We start from the raw sequence: 18,048 nt of genomic DNA on the forward strand, positions 1-18,048 counted from the left end.
GTGAGGCTCACAGGGATACAGCAGATGTCATCAAATCTCCCAGGGTAATTTCTCCATTATTAGCTTCAATTTAAAGAAAAGCAGGGGTGAGCAGGAATCCCAAAGAATAAGGGAAAAGATGAGAAAGATGGAAATGTAAGCACTTAACAAAATGAACAGTGGGAAAGAGCTCCCTTCTCCCAAGTTCTGGCTCAGGGGTCCTTCATCAGAGATGCCTTCCTGGACCACGCCATCTCCAGCAGCCCCCACCTCTCCAGCACCCCTCACTGCTCCTCTAAGAAGAGTTCTTTTCTTCATTGCATGTATCCCCTCCTGACATATTTAGGTCTACTATTTATCGCCAGTGCCAGGTGGAGGGTAAGCACCATGAGAACAGGAGCCTATATGTCGGCTAGAAACAGAGTAGGACTTTCATCATATTCACTGAATTAATACATGAATTAATGGAGTCTTTCTTCCCTCATAAAAATTTTAATTAAAAACATTTTATACCAGTATTTTTTATTGATAATATACTGGCAATTGTGGTTACAAACAGTGCAGGACTTTTTTCAGGCTGTCCTGTATAAAATGAGCAAGTAAGTAACTGAAAGACATGGTATCAAAGCGGCAGCCCCAGAAGACAGCCCCTAAGCCAGCCAGGGCTAATTTGCTTTTCTTCCTCTAGCTTCAGTTCTCAGCCAGAGGCCAACAGGACTACCAGCAATGAGGATGAGCAGAGCTGCTTACGGATTCAGATGCTTTTCATTCTACCCATTACCATTCTAAGGCTTTCCCCATGGTTCCAAAAAATGGCCCCAGTAGTTTAAAAACAAAAAACAACCAACCTTCCTCCTGGATTTCCATCGTCCACACTCTTCCTTACCCCCACATCCCCCAGGAGTGCCACCTACCTGTGACCTTACCCAGACTGGTCTTCAGGAAGTCGGGGTGCCTCAGCTCTTCAGTGCTTGCAGACTTCATGACAGAGTTGATTGACGACAAGGTGCTGATGAGCTGGGAGTTGAGGGAGCCAATCTGTGAGCGAGGTTCCCCAAAAGCTTCTGCCAGTTCACTGTAGTTCTCAGCCAGCAGTGCCTGCTGTTCTGCCAGCAGCTTCTGGACACGCTCAATGTAGTGATCCAAGCCGGTCACCGGTCCAGACGGAGCCTGGGGCTGGGGGCTCTCCTCGAAATCTCCTACAGGCTCGTCCCCAACACCCACGCTCCTCCGGCCGCCTGTCAGCCCCACCGTCAACTGGGGAGGACCGCAAGCTATGGTCCTCATTTTGAGACCAACCAGATAGTTGTCGTTAATATTTACCTGCCCTACGCCTGACTCTTTGGTCTTCACAGCTGATGGCCTGTCAAACCCAGAGTTGCCAGAGAGCACCGTGCCAACTCCAATGGACCTCATCTTGGCAGAGTTGACGTCCTTGACGCGGCCTTCCCCGATGGCCACCGTCCGCATCTCCACAGTCTGGGTGCTGGTCTGCTTGTCCAAGGTGCTGAGCGAAGTGTTGGTGCAGGATTCTGTAAGGGTGGCCGTCTCGGTGTTGGTGAACTGGGTTACCAGTTCTAGAAGCGTACTGGTGTGCTGGCTCGTGGTTCGAGGCACGGCCATGACTGCCGCTTCCACCTGGCAAATGGCGTCTGTGTTCACGCTCCGGGAGGCACACTCCTTTGGAGAGCAGACAGTCACATCGACAGAACAATCCCCGCAGCCGATGGAGCGCACTTCTTTGAGATTCAGGTTGGTCTTGAGGAGTGCCAGGTCGTTCACAGACTCCTCCGTGTTGCTGCCTGTTTCACAGACACTGATGTCCACGCCCACACTCTTGTCACACATCTCCACAGACCTCCCGGTACATCGGTCATGCATTTCCACCCTTTCCTTAACAATCCACCAATTCATGGGCAGCTCAGGCCCCACGACTTTGTTCTCACAATCAGGCTGGCAGGAGATGCCTAAGCTATTTGTCTGCACAGAGGTCCCGACACATGTGTCAACCATGTCCACATGACTGCCAGTCATTTGGTCTCTCATGGGTACTATGGCCTCCACCATCCTGCTGAAAACAAGAGGCTGGGCCATCGTGGCTTTGTCAACTTTCTTCCTTGACCCAGCAGCTTGCAGCTCTTGTTTGAGTTTAGTCATCTCCCGGTCATGGGCGGTTTCTTTAAGCTGTACTTCCAGGCGATAGATCTTTTCTTTTAAGGCTTCTATGGTCTGCTGTTGCAGCTCAATTTCTTTGTCAGCTTCGGTAGTCACTCCAAGCATGGCCTCTGTCACACTGACCCCAGAATTCCTTGTCTCGGTGACTGTCCATACAGCAGCATCCTTATAGCGCCTGGAGCCCCTGCGGTACACGACAATGTCGTCCATGGTCTCATCGGCGCCCACAGCCACAGACCGGCACTCTCGAGGCCGACACTCCCCGTTCTCCCTGAGCTCTGAGGAGGCCTCGTAGCTGCTGTCCTGGATCTTCTGCTCCAGGGCCTGCATGTCTGCTGTGAGCTGCCGGAACTCCTTCACCCTCTGCGTGCTCTGCTCCACGCTCCCCATCTCTTCCTCCTCATAGTCAATGTGTAACTCCCCGCCACTTCTCCGGGCCCTGGAGAGCTGTTCCAGCTGGGAGGCGTTCCCAGCACTGTAGGACCGCTTCCTCACACCACAGACATCGTTCTGGGATGCAGCTCTTTGGTTTTTCAGCTGGGAAGCCAACTGCCGTTTCTCCTCTTGCAAGACAGAGATCTTTACCTGGAGCACAGGGATGGTTCGCACCTGCTCTTCTAGCTCCTTCAGGCGTTTCAGGGCGACGGCCATCTGCTCACGGATGTGCTGCAGGTGCATGGGGCTCACGTTGGTCACGGGAGTGGAGACCCCTGAGCTCAGAGGGCTGTGGCGGATGGAGCTCCCCATGGAGGAAGCGGTGGCAGCAGCTGGGGCATAGGCGCCACAATCCCCGCTGCCTTGGTACCCATTCTGAAGCTGGTGCGTGGCGGGATTGTGGCTTCCAGAACCCAGGAAGGAGGACAGGGAGCTCGTGGAGCCCACGCCTCCAAAACTCGCCAGCCTGGGCCTTCGGAACTCACCAGGTGCCACCTGCATGGTGACTCTCTCCTGTTCAAGTCTTCTCCGGGTCTCCATCAGTGTCTTGGTGACATGAAGGTTGTGCTTTGGGAGTTGTGGTGAGGGTGGTGGCAGCTGTCGACTCTCTGGGATGGTAAGAAAAGTGGGTAAGGTCTCCAGGGGGGCCGGTGGCCTCGGGATGGGAATCGATGTAGCTTGGCTTCTGGCTAGGAGGAAGCTGGGGCACTGCTTGTTGTCATCACTATTGGAGGATGAGAGGGATTCAGTGGAAGTCCATACACCTTGCTGACCAGGTGTGGCCCTGGTTTCTAGGCATGGCACAGATGGCTTCCGCCTCTTCTGGATGTTCAGTTTCTTGATGGTGTTTCCTTTCTGTATGTCATCTACGTATTTGAGGAAATCTAAGTCTAGTTGATAACCATAGGGGGTCTCCACAAAATAAGGATCCTTCTGTTCCCTGTCATGATCTCCATTCAGAACACCATCTGCTTTTCCTAAGAGAGAGAAAAGAGAATATTAACATTATTGGCTTTTCCAAAGAAAAAGAGACAATTATAATATCATGCAATACACAAAATGGTAAAAACATATCTGTGTATGTTACAGTGTGGTGAGCTAGTATGATTTAAGAGTTGACAAACCTAGGTTCTAATTGTGAATCTACCACTTAACAAGTGGGTGAGTGAGTTAATAAACTTCTCCAAATTTCAGTCTCCCCCTGAGTAAAAATGGAAATGTAAGTATTTAAATCATAAGGTTAAAAGAATGTGATGAGAGAATGATTTTTAAGAGCCAGGCACATAGTAAGTCCTTACTAAATACTTGATTTTTTAAAAGAATGCATTAAAAAAGACTTGAAAGCATTTTCAAGCAAATCATTTCCTTTGCTGTCTACAGCCCTTTGATGTACAGACAGCAGTCATCATGACTCCTGTTTTATAAAGTGTACTCTGAGGCACAAGAAGTGAAAAAGCCATAAAATAACAGACCAAGTCAGTGCAGATCCAGGAAGCCTGGACGTGAGTTCTCCCACCTACTGCTCGTCTAGCAGACCACACAGCCTTTCTAAATGGTGGCCAGCACACCCCAGCGCCTGACCACCGCTACAAGATCACAATTTGCCTTGACACCTTCATTGCTGAGAAACCTGGGATACAGAGGACACTGAGTGATTACCTCCAGCAGCACAGGGGCAAGAACAATCGGAGGACAGACTTCAACTATATTTTGTGTCTTTTCATTTAAAAACAAACCCAAACCCAATATCACCAGAGGAAAAGTTTTTTTCCTCTTTCACTTTTTCTGGACAAAACATTTACTATTCCAAGAGTACCTTGTTTTGTATTTGTGATGGATCCAGACAGATGCAAAGGAGGATGAAATAAAGGCAAACCTATACTCAAAACACTGGATCATGTGGTATTTGGTAAATGCTACTTCTGACTGAACCAAACATTTAGAAAAGGAGACAAGAACCTTTCAAGACACAGACCTTGCTGCTGACCTAAACTATGCATTTCAAACTGAAAACCAAGGCTGTTTTTCTTTGTTAAATTGTGGTACTAACGATGTGTTTTCCTAGAGTCATAGTAACAAGATCTGCATTTGAGAGGTCTGGTAAGGACCCCAAAGTAATGAGTGAAAATGCAAACAATCCGTACTCCTGCCCCTATCCTGAGTATAAAAACCCAGCATACTGCTGTCAAGGTCCAGGTACTTGCAGCAATTTGGGTTGCTGGCCTGCCCCTCCCACCCTCAACGCTGCCAAATGTGACACCTGATAGTGTGAACGCTCTGAGTAAACCTTTCGCCTCCATCCGACCTCTTCCCTCTAAAAAGCTGGAAAAAGTACAAGAAAGAAAACTGCCAAGCAGAAGAATAAAGATTATGCATTGAGTCCTCATTTAAAACATATTACACTGTTCGAGCTGTTAGAATTTAGGTACTAGCTTTCCATTCTAAATTACGTAGAGAAAGAATTTTATCTAAAAGGTACTTGGCACCAATTTCTAGCCTAAGCAAGGGAGAGCTGACCAGAGGCGATGCGCCCGGAAACGGGCTCATGCTAACAGAACGTCTTTCCTTCTTTTCTTTCCTTTTTAACTCCACATGGACAACAAGCTCACTCAAAATATGCAGCCAGACCTGTTTCCAGTGCTGTCTGAAATTCCGTAAGCAAAGAAAAACTGCAGGCTCGGGTGTCAGGCAGATCTCCCTGCGCGGGCGATTCTGAACCAGGCCGATCTAGAGCCCCCGGACCGGCGGGTGCTCCACGCCGCCCGCCCGCCCGCCCCGGTGGCGCAGGCCCGGGGATTCTGCCCTGCGGGGTGGCCCGGCGCCCTCCCGCCCCGCCGCCGCACACCTACCGGACCCGCACTCCGGCTCGCCGGCCCAGGCTCTTCCCCCGGTCAGCAGGGGAGGGCGGACATCGGGGGACTTGGCCGGCGGGCCCGCGCGCTCGCCATAGGCCCGGCCTTCACCAATGAGGTCCGCCGGCGCGCGGGCCCGCCCCCCGCGCGCTCCGCCGCGCGGCGCTCCCGGCTTGCTCCCGGCCTGCTGACGGCAAACAGGAAGCCGGGAGCGGTCGAAAATGTGTGTTCTTCATGCCAGTTTTGCCAGGAGTCAAAATAAAGCCAGCAGTTTGAACGTCTCCACAGAGAGGCTCTGTCTTGGCGGCACCAGTCCCTTCCGCATGAAAGGGTGTGTGTTCTGGGTGGAAACTAAGCGGCCTCGGCCCCGGTCACCTGAGGGAGCCCGGGGCACAATCGGCCGCACTGTTTTCTGCAGGTTCCACAGCGACCGCCGCGCTGCCGGTTGCGAGTGCAGGAAACCTTCCTAGCACCGGGCTCCTACTCTTCCAACAGTAATCTCAACTGAGCCGCTGCCATTAATGAAACTTTCTTTAAAAAAAAACAAACAAAAAAACCAAAAAACAAACTTTTATTTTCCCAGCTACAAAAGTAGTGCATGCTTGTTTAAAAAAAAAAAAAGAAAAAAGAACATTGCGCACAAACCTTTTAAAGAAAGAAAGTCACTCAAATCTCACCATCTAGTGGCAATTGTTAGTATTTAGATATAGATGTTTTTCTGTGTATTTCTTAACACAGTTAATTTTCCTACTTAAGCATTTTCAACAGGTTAATTTTAGTTTCTCTTCAAAACCTTTTTTTTTTTTAACGCAGTAACGTCAGGATTTAGAGCACAAATAAAACACGTCGCATTTTTCAGGGAAACTTAACTAGCCCATTTTTAGTTATTTCTGAAGTTCACAAAAGGCACGGGTCATGCTTAATTATCCCCAAATGAACTTTGGACTTCTAAATCTGGGAATCAGGAGAGATTAGAATTCAACCACGTTAAACTTGATTATTTCCTAATTCTGATTGAATGAGACTGTCCTAAGGACATGTAATCCAAATTTCATTCTCCACCAACTAAGAAAGCAAGATGTGTTCTCAAGGTGTCATTTTTACAAACAATTGTCCACGGTACAAATTATTCTACACTTAAAGATACCTGGTGTCATTATTATTTTATCTCCTATTTTCTAGTGCATCATTACATACATTAACACAAATATGGCATTTATAGGGCCCTGATTGATTTCCCAACTTTTTCATGTATGTTTGTCTTGTCTCTCTGTACTAGTCTGTATGTATCTTGAGAGCAACAAATTTAATTTTTGGAAGTCCCTTTCTTGCTTTCCTTCCCAACCACACACGTGAATTGATAAGGTGCTGGGAACAAAGATGTTTTAAAATGTTTACTGAAGGAATAACTATATAGTGTAACATAGAACTTTGAAAAACATTTAAATACTCTGAAGACTGAAGCTGCTTGTTCTATATCAGCATTAAGGACATTGCTTACATGATGCTGTTTCAGTGATTATATTTAGGTTGTGGAATCATGGGTGATTTTAATGTTGTTCTTTACGTTTTTATAAATTTTTACAACATGTAGGCATTTGTCTTAAAAAAATACAATTACAAAGTCCTTGTTTGGAAAGCAAGAGGAATATACTGAAATAAACTCCAAGAAAGTTTATTTGACAGGAGAGTATATGGGACAGCCGTAGCAAAGACAGCTGAATATTCCTCACTATGTGTTAACCACATTCTTCTACACTAATAGAACTCCCTGTTTAGCTGGGCAAATATGAAGACTGTATTTCCCCAGCATCATTTGCTGTTAGTATGGCCATAAGCAGATATGTCATGCAGTAACCCCCAGGAGCCTCCCTTAAAAGGCATAGGAATGGTTCTTTGATATCCTGTCTTCTCTGTTCTTTCATCTTGCTGCCTTGAATGCAGATGTGATGACTGGAATACTAGCTGCTATTTTGGACTATGAGATCACTCTTAGGGATGGAGGAACAAAGTGCCAGAAGGAAACTGGGTCTCAAAGAGCTTTGTGGATCAGAGCAGTATACTACTCCTGGAAAGTCTACCTCTACACTTTTATGTGTGAGAGAGCTAAACTTCTATTTTGTTTAGCTCTTGTTTGTTTTGGGTTTCTATTACGTAGAGCTAAACTGAATTCTAATGGATACAGGACTCTCCCTCTAGAGTCTCCTTCTCCCCCAACCCTCACACAAAAAAATTAAGTCCAGATCTTGAAAAGAAAAATGATAAATCGGGCAGATGTTACATTAAAGTTTTTTTATTACAAAATTTTTTGATAAATTCTAGAATAATTATGGAAGTATAGAAACAACTGTTAAAAAAATCTCTAAGAGGGTTATAAAGAAGACTCAACTGCCTGAAAAGCCTTTTTGGACTAACAAGAGCTATGCCTGCTTAAACACAGCCAAAAACCACTGGCTATATCTGTAAGTGGAATCCAGAAAGTAATAGCTTCCAACGAAATATTCTGGAATCAGAGAACTGTCCCTGGTGTTTACAAGAATTTTCTGAATGTCTGGAAATCCAGTGGTGGAGACTGCTTCTGGCACCACTTCTAGCTTCATTATATAGCATTTATGGAAAGCTTAATTGGGTGCAGAAAATGGTCCTATTCAGGGAAAAGAGTAGGAGGGTGAATTTATACAAAGTAAAATGAGCTACAGTCTAGCTAGGAGATAAATGTGGAACACCCTAAATATAACACTAATTTAGGTCAGTTACAAAGGCATATTATCAACAAGAAAATTATGATGGCACATGAATAAATGACCAAAACAGAATGGAGTTAGCCAGGAGATGAGTTTTGAAGACAAGGTAAGTGATGATAGAGTAAAAAGGAAACAGAGGTGGGTGGTGGAGAAGAGCCAGGGCAGAGTCTGTCAGTGCAGCTCTAGGAAAGTGGAGGTTAGAAGAGAGAGGGATGGCTGAGTACATGAGAGGACACCAGACTTGGGTCCTGGGGCAGGGGACTCGCCCACTTAGGCACTGACATATTGCACACCATGCCCTGTGCTAGGGCTAAAAGAATTGTCTTGACAGCTGTGTGTGGATTAGGCTGAGTTAGAGAAAGAGATTAAATTCAAGGGGACCAGTTAAAATGTCGTAATACCCAAGTGTGAAGTGAGGACCAAATAAAAAAATTATTTGTATATTTAACTTATATTTATAATCAATATTGATTTAAAAAAACAATTTTAGTAACACCTTCTCCTCACCCCTTTCACTTACTGTTTACCAGGTACTGTTGTAGGAGCTGGGGACACAGTGTGAACAAAGGAGACAAGGTCTCCATTCTTACAAGGCTCACAGTCTAGTGGGGGAGGGGTGCATGGAAAAATAAATAAATAAAATGCAAGGCAGAAGTGAAGCGAAGAGGTGGGATCACCAGAATTTATACCACTGTGCCAAACTAAGTGATGGGCTTCTAACGGTGGTCCACATGGCTTCTCAGGCTGCCATCATCTCTGGGCTGGCCTACTTCCTAGACACCTAGGCTCACAAAGTCCCTCTCTTCCCTCTCCCCTCTCCTTGTACAGTTTGCAATTTGGGGTAACCAAACACCAAACGTGACAGCACCAACTAGAGACAACTCCCTGAGTCCAGACCAAATTCCCATGCGTTTGGAGAAAAGTTGAAACCCAAAAAATGATGGTCATTCTACTCTTTATTTAAATATTTGCTACCTATAAAACCAGTGCTCTGTGAGAAGGGTCGTTGTGTAGTCTAAGAACGATTTGAAATTACCCTTGCAATTTTTCTGCATTAACAAAGTGAAATGGAGATATGGATATTTCAAAAGTCACATCATTTAGATTCATGAAGTATTATATGATTTTAACTTTTCAAGGAAACTAAGCTTAATGTCCAAATAATATATGGTTTGGGAAGACATTAAAAAGTAATGTTAGAAGATCAGATGGTAAGAAACCAGTCTGGCTGTACTAACCTGCTAGTGGTGCCTCTCAGCTGGGGGTGATTTTGCCCCCAGGGGACATTTGGCAAAGTCTGGAGAAAATCTGGGGCTGTCACAACTAGAAGTGTTGCTGGCATGTGGTGGGTAGAGATCAGGGATGCTGCTGAACATCCTACAATGCACAGGCAGTCCCACATCCCCAGCAAAGAATTACCCAGTCCAAAACGTCAGTATCGTCGGTCCTCCGTATCTGCAGATGAAGAACCCACAGATACAGAGGGCCAACTGTACTATATTATCTCATATGAGGGACTTGAGCATCCATGGATTTCGGTGTCCCCGGAGGGTCCTGGAATCAATCCCCTCTGGATACCGAGAACAGACTGCTGTGTTGAGGTAGAAAATGCCTATGCTGAAGACAGTGAACAGAGTCAAACATTCACATACAGCAACTGAGAATCTGGCCATGCAAACTGTGGCCTTCAAGTCTTCCATTGCTCAGTGAGACCACAGCAACATGCTTAATGATGAGGGTGATCAAGATGCCACTTGACGCAGAAAACACTAAATACTTTTCTACACACTCTACCACAGTGAGCCATTCTTAAATATGAGCAAAAAGCACTGGAGGTTTCTTAAATAATGTGTCCCAAGGGACTTTTAAATGGACAAAACTTTGATACTATTACTCTATCTATTAATTAGGATACAATGACTTCTTTGTTCTTGGTTCACTGCTGCAGACTCTAGGCCCGATGAGTGACTGATGGTGCCATGAAAAATAACGGCACCCACGTGCCACGACTTCCACAAACTCTTTATGTGTTTTTCCTCACCAGATACTCTGACTGTTGAAACTGAAGAACTCTGCTAATTCTGTTATATTATTGTCCCCTCTTACATGAAGCATGAAGAGTTTGCCTGAAGAGCTGAGTCAGCCCCCAAGCAGCACATAATTAAACACAGATTCCCATATTTAAAAGCAGCAGAGTGCAAGTGTCCTGCTGTTCAAAGCAGTCAAAAAGATTCAGCATTAGCCAAGGCTGAGAGGCAGGAAAGAAATGCAGCAGGGTGAGCTCAGAGATGAACTTCATGAGAGCTACGTTCTCCTGAGGTTAATTACTCAGGGTATGAAAATAATTGAGTTAGCAAATTAACTTTTCCCGGCAGGGAACAGGGGATGAAGAAGACAGTGAGGTGGAACAGGTCTTCTGAACAGGTTCAACAGGAAAGTTCTCCTGATGACACGTCAGCAGTAAGACTTTGAGACCCAGGGAGCTTCCCAAACCAAATCTACATGAGAAATACCATTTGTTAGAGAACACACAATCAAAAGGACAGTGTAAGTGTTCCTCATGGTGTTTTCCAAGATGTATGGCAAGTGAGACTTTCTCTTGCTCTTGCATTTACCAGAGTTAATTATTTGTTTGTTTGTTTGTTTGAAGGTCTGAACACTACAGGCAAGGTCCTCAGTGTTTATTGATTTTTTAAAAAATTGAGTTAGTCAGTTTACGATGTTCTGTCAATTTCCAGTGTAGAGCACAATTTTTCAGTTATATATGAACATACATACATACATTCATTGTTGCATTCTTTTTCGCTGTGAGCTACCACAAGATCTTGTATATATTTCCCTGTGCTATGCAGTATAATCTTGTTTATCTATCCTACATATGCCTGTCATATCTACAAATTTCAAACTCCCAGTCTGCCCCTTCCCACCCCCCTCCCCCCGGCAACCACAAGTTTGTATTCTATGTCTATGAGCCTGTTTCTGTTTTATCAGGGTTATTTTTAAACCTGCTCTTTCCCTCTCTCCGCTAACAAATCCATCCAATCATTCATTCAAATGATGAGCATCTATTAGATGTCAGGGCTTGAATCCCTGTTCCGTGGCATTTATACTACCTACCTGATTTCTCTGAGACTTCTTTTCATGTTGCAGCTGTTCTGAACAGCTACCCAAACACTTCGTGCAAATAAAATGACAACACGAAGGAAAGCCAAAATGCATGCCAGAAGTTCATGGGAAACCCAGGCCAACTGACAACGTCATACGTAGCATAACTCAACTTTATAGGCTTGGTTTATTTTATGTGCCTAAGTTATAATGTGGTGTGGTTTCTCATACCCAAAACTCTTCATGACTCCTTTTGGCTTCTCCCCCTAAATCTTTAGATTCCTTATCACAGCTGATCTTATCTCTGCTTTTTTAACTTGTCCCCACAGACATGGACCTGCACACTTTTTCTATACCTTCTATTGTCTCCCATTACTGCTCCTTTTAATACTGGCTCCACATCCCAGGTCTACCTATTCCCACACCCCATAGAGGGAATACTGATCTAGGGAAGATGTGATTGTCAGACTGAGAGATGGATTTATTCTTTCATTCAGCGAGTATTAGTAAGAACTCACCCTGTGGCAAACACTGCTAGGAGTACTGCAAAATGGACAGAGAGCCTACCTGTGTAGGACTTGTGAACCACAGGAGACAGATAAGTGAGTGCATAAATAAATAACAACTGTGATAAGTGCTGTGAGAGTAGAATACAGGAGCTAAGCATGGACCCCACCTGGGCTAGGTGTAGGCAATGTTCTGCCAGAGTGCTGTGTTTGAGGTGCTCACTGGGCTCTGTGTGTGTGTGTGTGTGTGTAGGGTGTGTGTGTAGGGTGTGTATGGGGTATGTGTGTGTGTGTAGGGGGCAGGTATTTAGTGGGAGAAATTCTAGGCAGAGGAAACAGCATATTCAAAACCTGCCACTTTCAGCAGCTGAAAAGAGCTTGGCATGGTAAGGAAAACCCAAGGTGAGGCAGAGAGGGGACCAAGCCTCAATCCCACAGGGCCCTGGGAGTCAGGTTTGTGGTCCTCAAGTGCCTTAGGTAGCTACAGAAGGGCCTAAACACAGGTGTGAAATGATCACATGTGCATTTTAATAAGACTGCTCTGGCTGAATGCTGGAGTAAACAGTAAATATTAAAATTATCTTCAGTGTCCTCCATAAAGTTTTCCACGGACTGCTCAAGTCCCCATGAATTTTTCTTGTGGTCTCACACATTCCTTTGCACTGTGTCAGAGTTTTATTTACTCAACTAGATAATGAACACTAGCCCTAGTGTTAAAGCCACTAGAACTTAGAGCCTGCCTGCATTTGGGGGCAGCCAGGGTCTACACCTTCTCCCCAAAATATTCATGGGGAAACTGAGAAGGCCTGACAAATCTCAGCTCCCCTGGGCGGGCTGAGCTGGAGACTGAGATCAGGTCTTTGTGCTCATCTTCTGCAGCTCTCTCCATGACCTCATTCTGCTAATAAAAAAGAAAATATTTTTCTTTAAACCAATGGGTGACTCACTGCAGAGAAAAATGATGGGATTTCCTTTTCAGAAGGTCATTAAAATAAGATAAATCTAATCTGGGAGGGACAGGTGCAGCATGAGTGAGGGCAGGAAGAAAGAACAGAGGACATTTTAGGGAATACAGGCTCCGATTTTGCACGTTGAGATGCAGAGTGCAAACTTGTTCCATATTTGAAACTAGAATGGGCACAGCAGGGACTGAAAATGTCTTTGAAGCAAAGACAACACTGACCCTGGCAGCCAGCAAGAGTCTTTGTGGAGGAGAGAGGGAAAGATGGGCAGTGTGTGATTGCCAACTTTAGTGCTCTCAGTCCCAGCCCACCCTCTGCCCAGGCTGACCAGAGGCTGAGTTACCCAAGGGAAGGCTAAAGACAGAGGACAGGGTCTGGGAGAACGTAAGTAATATGCTCTGGAAATTCAAGACCTCTACTCACTACACGTTTCTGACAAGCTGAATTTCAGGTCAGCTTACTTCTAGTCACCTGAGTGTTACTGTCTGTCTGCCTGACAAGGATCTTGCTGCAGGTGACCCATACTGCCTGAGGTGCATACAACAGACAGACCTCAGGTAACAGGGGTTACCTGCTAGTTACTAATCTCAATTGTCAGCACACATCAGATTGGCTTTCAGAAACAGTGTCAGGGTCTCCTTGGCTCAAAAACTCTCTTTTGGAATCCACTGTCCAAATTGGGGATAATTTGGGCATCAAAATAATATGCTTAATGATAGCAGCAGATTAGATTCCACTGAATAAATCAGGTATCTGTTGAGTCCATAATGCTATGAGAAATATTTGGTAGAGTGCCAATTTATACTTCAATAAATAATTATGGAAATGGAAAATCATCATTTAACAGCCATTATAAGAGTAGCTGATTCAGGCAGGAATCATCAATGAATGCTGTCTCGTGTGTAGACTTCCTACTGAAGAACAGGGTATTGGTATGGCCTCAGGATACCTCCTACAAAATACAAATGAATCACAAAGAGAAAAATGGTGATACTATTATGCAGAAAGCCGACCAAGAACCACGTGGACCAGGTGGTCAAGGCTACCATCACATGTCATGCTCATAATGCCATGAGAAGAGCACAGGGTTATTTCTGTGGGGTTTCCACCGAGAAGGCATGGCCTGAATCTAGAAATGTCCATGGATCCTATCTGAAAGACATCCAACAGAACGATAGGTCTCTCTCTTTAAAACTGTCATGGTCATCAGAGAAAGGAAAGGCTGAGAACTGTTCCAGACTGAAGGAGATGGAGGTGACATGACAAATGCATGTCTTTACACACACACATATATAAGGACATACACACATGCAGAAAGAGACGGAGCAAATGTGATAAAACAGTAACCACTGGAAAACCTGAATCTGGGTGAAGGAGGCATTAGGGTTCTTTTATAAATTGTCCATAAGTTTGAAATTATGTCAAAATTATATCTATATAATTTATATAGATACAGATGATAGTAACGTCCCTTTACTTGTGCTCAGTGTTTTTGGGGTACAAGAGAGCAGTCAGCCAGTCACCAGGGAGCAAGGCCAACACGCCTCTGTTGTTCACATGCAAATAAAGCAGCCTGTTTTTTTACTCAGGGCTAGTGTCTCCTCTCTCCTATATTATTACATATTCTTGGAGGAATTTTACATTTGTTTGAGGTATCCCTGGAGACCTGTAGAGCTTCTCAATTATTAATCTTGCAGATTGGTTGCCAGGAGCCCCATTATAAAGTCTAAAAGCTCCTTTCTGTGGCTTCAAAGGTCTTCAACAGTTTTGCCCCAATCCAGCACTTCCCAGTTTCCTCCCCACCCTGAACCTCAACATACCAAGCAACATTCAAGCCTATCTGCTTTGCTCATTCTGTTCCTTCTACCTGGCACACCCTTCCCCAGCCTCTTCCATCCATCAGAATAAGCTGCGTTGACCTTAAGGGACCAAATATCCCATCCTCTGTAAAGTTTTCCTTCAACCCTAACTGCTCTGTCCTGTGGAGAACTGGCCACCTTGTTCCCTCCATTCCCCTAGAACCCTCTGCCAGTACATATTGACCTGTGTTGTGATTACCAGGCATGTGTCCATCTCCCCCCACCAGTGTAGGTGTGTTGGGGGCAGGAATCAAGCAGTATCTACTTTTGTATCCTTCAGTGCCTAGCACACAGCACGCTCAGTATTTGCTACGTCTAGGCATGCACCAGTTAGTCAAGTATAGCGGAGGAAGAGCTGTAATGATTAAAATCAGGCACTCTGGGACCAGACTGCCTGGGTTCGAATCTTGCCTCTGCCGCTTTCCAGCTGTTGGCAAGTTACATTCTATTCCAACTGTATAATTGGGAAAATAATAGACCTGCTTCACAGTGCTGCTGGAGAACACCTAGAGCTTTGTCTGCAGTCTACTATTATTTTTCACTAATACTGGATCACCCTCTGTTGTTTGGTGAAGCATATAACCCTGGCATCCAGATAATCCAGAACTCCTCTCCTCCACCCTACCTTCCCCTTCACCTCATGAAGCTAGGGTTTGAGGTATTTGTGATACTTGTTCAAAATTAATCTTGTCTGCTAAAATCTTGAGGTCTAAATTGGTTTCTGATGGCTGAGGGAGACGTTGGCTGGGTCCTGCAGGGGCTGTGCTTGTTTAAGTGTGTGCACACTGGGGGTTCAGGGTGAGTGGAGTGTGGGTGCCAGTTAGGTGTCCAGGGAGCCCTAGTCTAGCATCAATTATGCATAGGAAGGAAGTAAAATAAAACAAAAGCAAAAGCAGACAAACATCCCCAACCTTCAAAAGTATGTTACGACAAGTTAAAGTATTTCCTTCGCACAGTAAGAGGACAAAGGTAGGCACTGACTTTTCTGAACCATCTCATTCTTCTACCTCTATTGTAGTCCTAAGAGAAGAGCATCCTTGAACACACTGTGCAGAGATGTGTGCTTTACAACCACTGAATGCATGTCCGTGTGGTCATCCAGAACGGCTCGCCTAAATTGGGGGGATGGTATAATGTTTTCATAAAACAAGTACAGGAACTACACATACTTCCTAGTTCACAGACAAGCAATGGGCACCAAGGGTCTGGAATTGCACACGCAGTGATAAGGTTTGTACATATAAAATGAGGGGGTTGGCGAGACATGATGATTTCCAAAGGTTGCTTCCAGACCATGACTCTCTCACTATATGTCACACAAAATTCCATAACATCACATGCTATGTGATCAAGTGGAGAAGGAAATTAACTGGAGCAGCTGTCAGGCCAGATGAGCTCGGGCAGGCAGGGCCCGTGCCTGGCTCTCTGTCCATCCCATTCAGCACCTTCCATTTGCATCGTAACAACCGGCACAACCTAACAATCCCCAAATGCAGCTTCCCTTTGCTGCATCGTCAGTGGTACCCTGGGCAGTTCCTAGGAGTCCAGAAGCCAGGCTGCAGTAAGCACCAAGAGGCAAGAAAGTGGGAAGGATTATTGTTCCTGGAAATGGAGCGGGTAGTGTCTTAATAAAGGACACATTGTAGTAAGGAGGCATGTGACATTACAGAGGCCCAGAGGTTCACACAGTGGCCCTCTCCTCCAGGGTGACAACTGTAAGATGCAGCGACTCAACCGAAAATCCAGCTCGTAATAGTCGAGATGCCACAGGCACTTCAGTCCTTGCTCCCCCCAACCTAGGTGGGGCTGCTTTCTCATGTCCAAGGTCTAATTTACAGGCTTACTGCTGAACTAGGGCCTAAATTTGTCATGCACACACAGAAGGGAACTAGCTTGGGGACTAAATGTTGTTTTGCAAACTTCCTTCAAAAATAACATGCTAAGTGTATATAGGAAATGTGCCCGTTCAAATGATAATTTTGTGAAAAGCAGAGAAGCAGCACAAGTTAGGACTTTGGGACAGAAAATGCTTTTCTAACAAAACATCATACTGGTTTTTTTAGGGGGAGGGGGGTGGCTAAAGTAATTGTATGAATCCCAGCTCTTATTTTGTTTTACAGTGTTTGTACAAGAAAAAGAAACCAGCTTTGAGGCACACCGAGCAGCTCCCCATTAGAAAGACAGAGCTGAAAACAAATAACCAAAAATGGATTTACCAACAAGAAAGGAAATTCTGGAACTTAAATAAGCCATGAACTCAAAAACTGAAACCTTAGCACACACATACAATCTGTGGCTCCCACGACAATGACATCTTTATGTTAGAGCCATGGCTGAAGCTGAAACTGTCACTGAACCAAAAATCCAAGACTGAGTTATTCTTTCCAGCTGGTAAGAAAAGCAAATATTTTTCATGACATACAGAGCTCGAGTTTATATTTTACCTCCCCCTAACCCAAATGTCACACTCTCCTCTGTTTTTCTTTTTTTGGGCTTTCTTACTTACCCACCCAGAAACAAAATAACTGTGATTTTCAGCAAGCAGGAAGCCAAGTCTCAGGCCCACTTCCCTCAGCATTAAAGGGCCTGCACATCAGCAGGCAAAGAGCCCAGGAGCTGCTGCAGAGCATTTATTTATACCCATTTGGAATTTCCTGACCAACGAACAGCCTGCTGGCCACGAGGTTTAATTCCAGGACTCTCGGCGTCAGTGAGACAGCAAAAACTACCAACGAACAAAGCTGCTAGCAAGGATCTTAACGACAACACGGAGGTGAAGACAGACTCTCCCATGCCCCTTCCAATTTTTCAAACAAACTACCCTCATAGTCTTTAGACACATGAAATGCTAACCTAGAAACGCAGCTGTAAACCTGCTAATTCTAGGAAGAATGCAGACAGAGAGGCAGCAAATGTTTCCTTAGTCTTCCTGCTGACTTATTCCCTCCCCCAAACCCTCCAGTGCTGGGAAGAGCTCCCGAGGCAGAGGGCCCAGGCTGCACTGAGGACAGTGATCCCTTTTCTCGGTTTATTCTTATTTAATGCAACAAGCAATCTGAAGGCTAAAAACACTCCCATTTGTAAACCACAGACCCAAACCTTTTTTTTTTTCCCCCATAGTTCCTTAAACATTTTATCCCAATTAGATCATATGACTTTCAAAGACACAGAATTAGTTCCCAAACAAGTGCATTCTGTTTTAGGGGGGTAACATCATTTCAGTGATCTTTTGTTTCTGTTTTAGGCAGTTAGTAAGAATGATCTGTCCCTCTAATGGTTCAATTTTACCACCTAAAAAAGAGGGAGGGAAAAAGTACTTTTAAACTCATTCTTCACCTGTGCCTACCTACACCAGGTAAACATGACTGACTTTAGTGGAATAAGGCTGACTGACCTCTATCTACAGGCAAAAGAGCAAAGCCAGTTCTGAA

The 18,048-nt window shown here is 45.0% G+C and overlaps 1 protein-coding gene across 6 annotated transcripts in view; it reads right to left on the reverse strand.

The window, feature by feature from the left end:
• Window positions 1-18,048, reverse strand: part of KANK1 (KN motif and ankyrin repeat domains 1) — a 180,147-nt gene that overhangs the window by 24,564 nt on the left and 137,535 nt on the right. For 4 of the 6 annotated variants that reach the window (XM_064490252.1, XM_031449804.2, XM_064490250.1 and 1 more), the window contains one exon: window positions 894-3,566. In XM_064490252.1, coding sequence (XP_064346322.1) covers window positions 894-3,566 — 2,673 coding nt within the window. Of the gene's footprint in view, window positions 1-893; window positions 3,567-5,217; window positions 5,307-5,438; window positions 5,500-18,048 lie in introns of those variants that run through there. The other 2 variants (XM_031449802.2, XM_031449807.2) reach the window with 2 other exon arrangements.

Source organism: Camelus dromedarius, chromosome 10 (genome assembly GCF_036321535.1).
Source record: "Camelus dromedarius isolate mCamDro1 chromosome 10, mCamDro1.pat, whole genome shotgun sequence".
NCBI classification, from domain to species: domain Eukaryota; kingdom Metazoa; phylum Chordata; class Mammalia; order Artiodactyla; family Camelidae; genus Camelus; species Camelus dromedarius.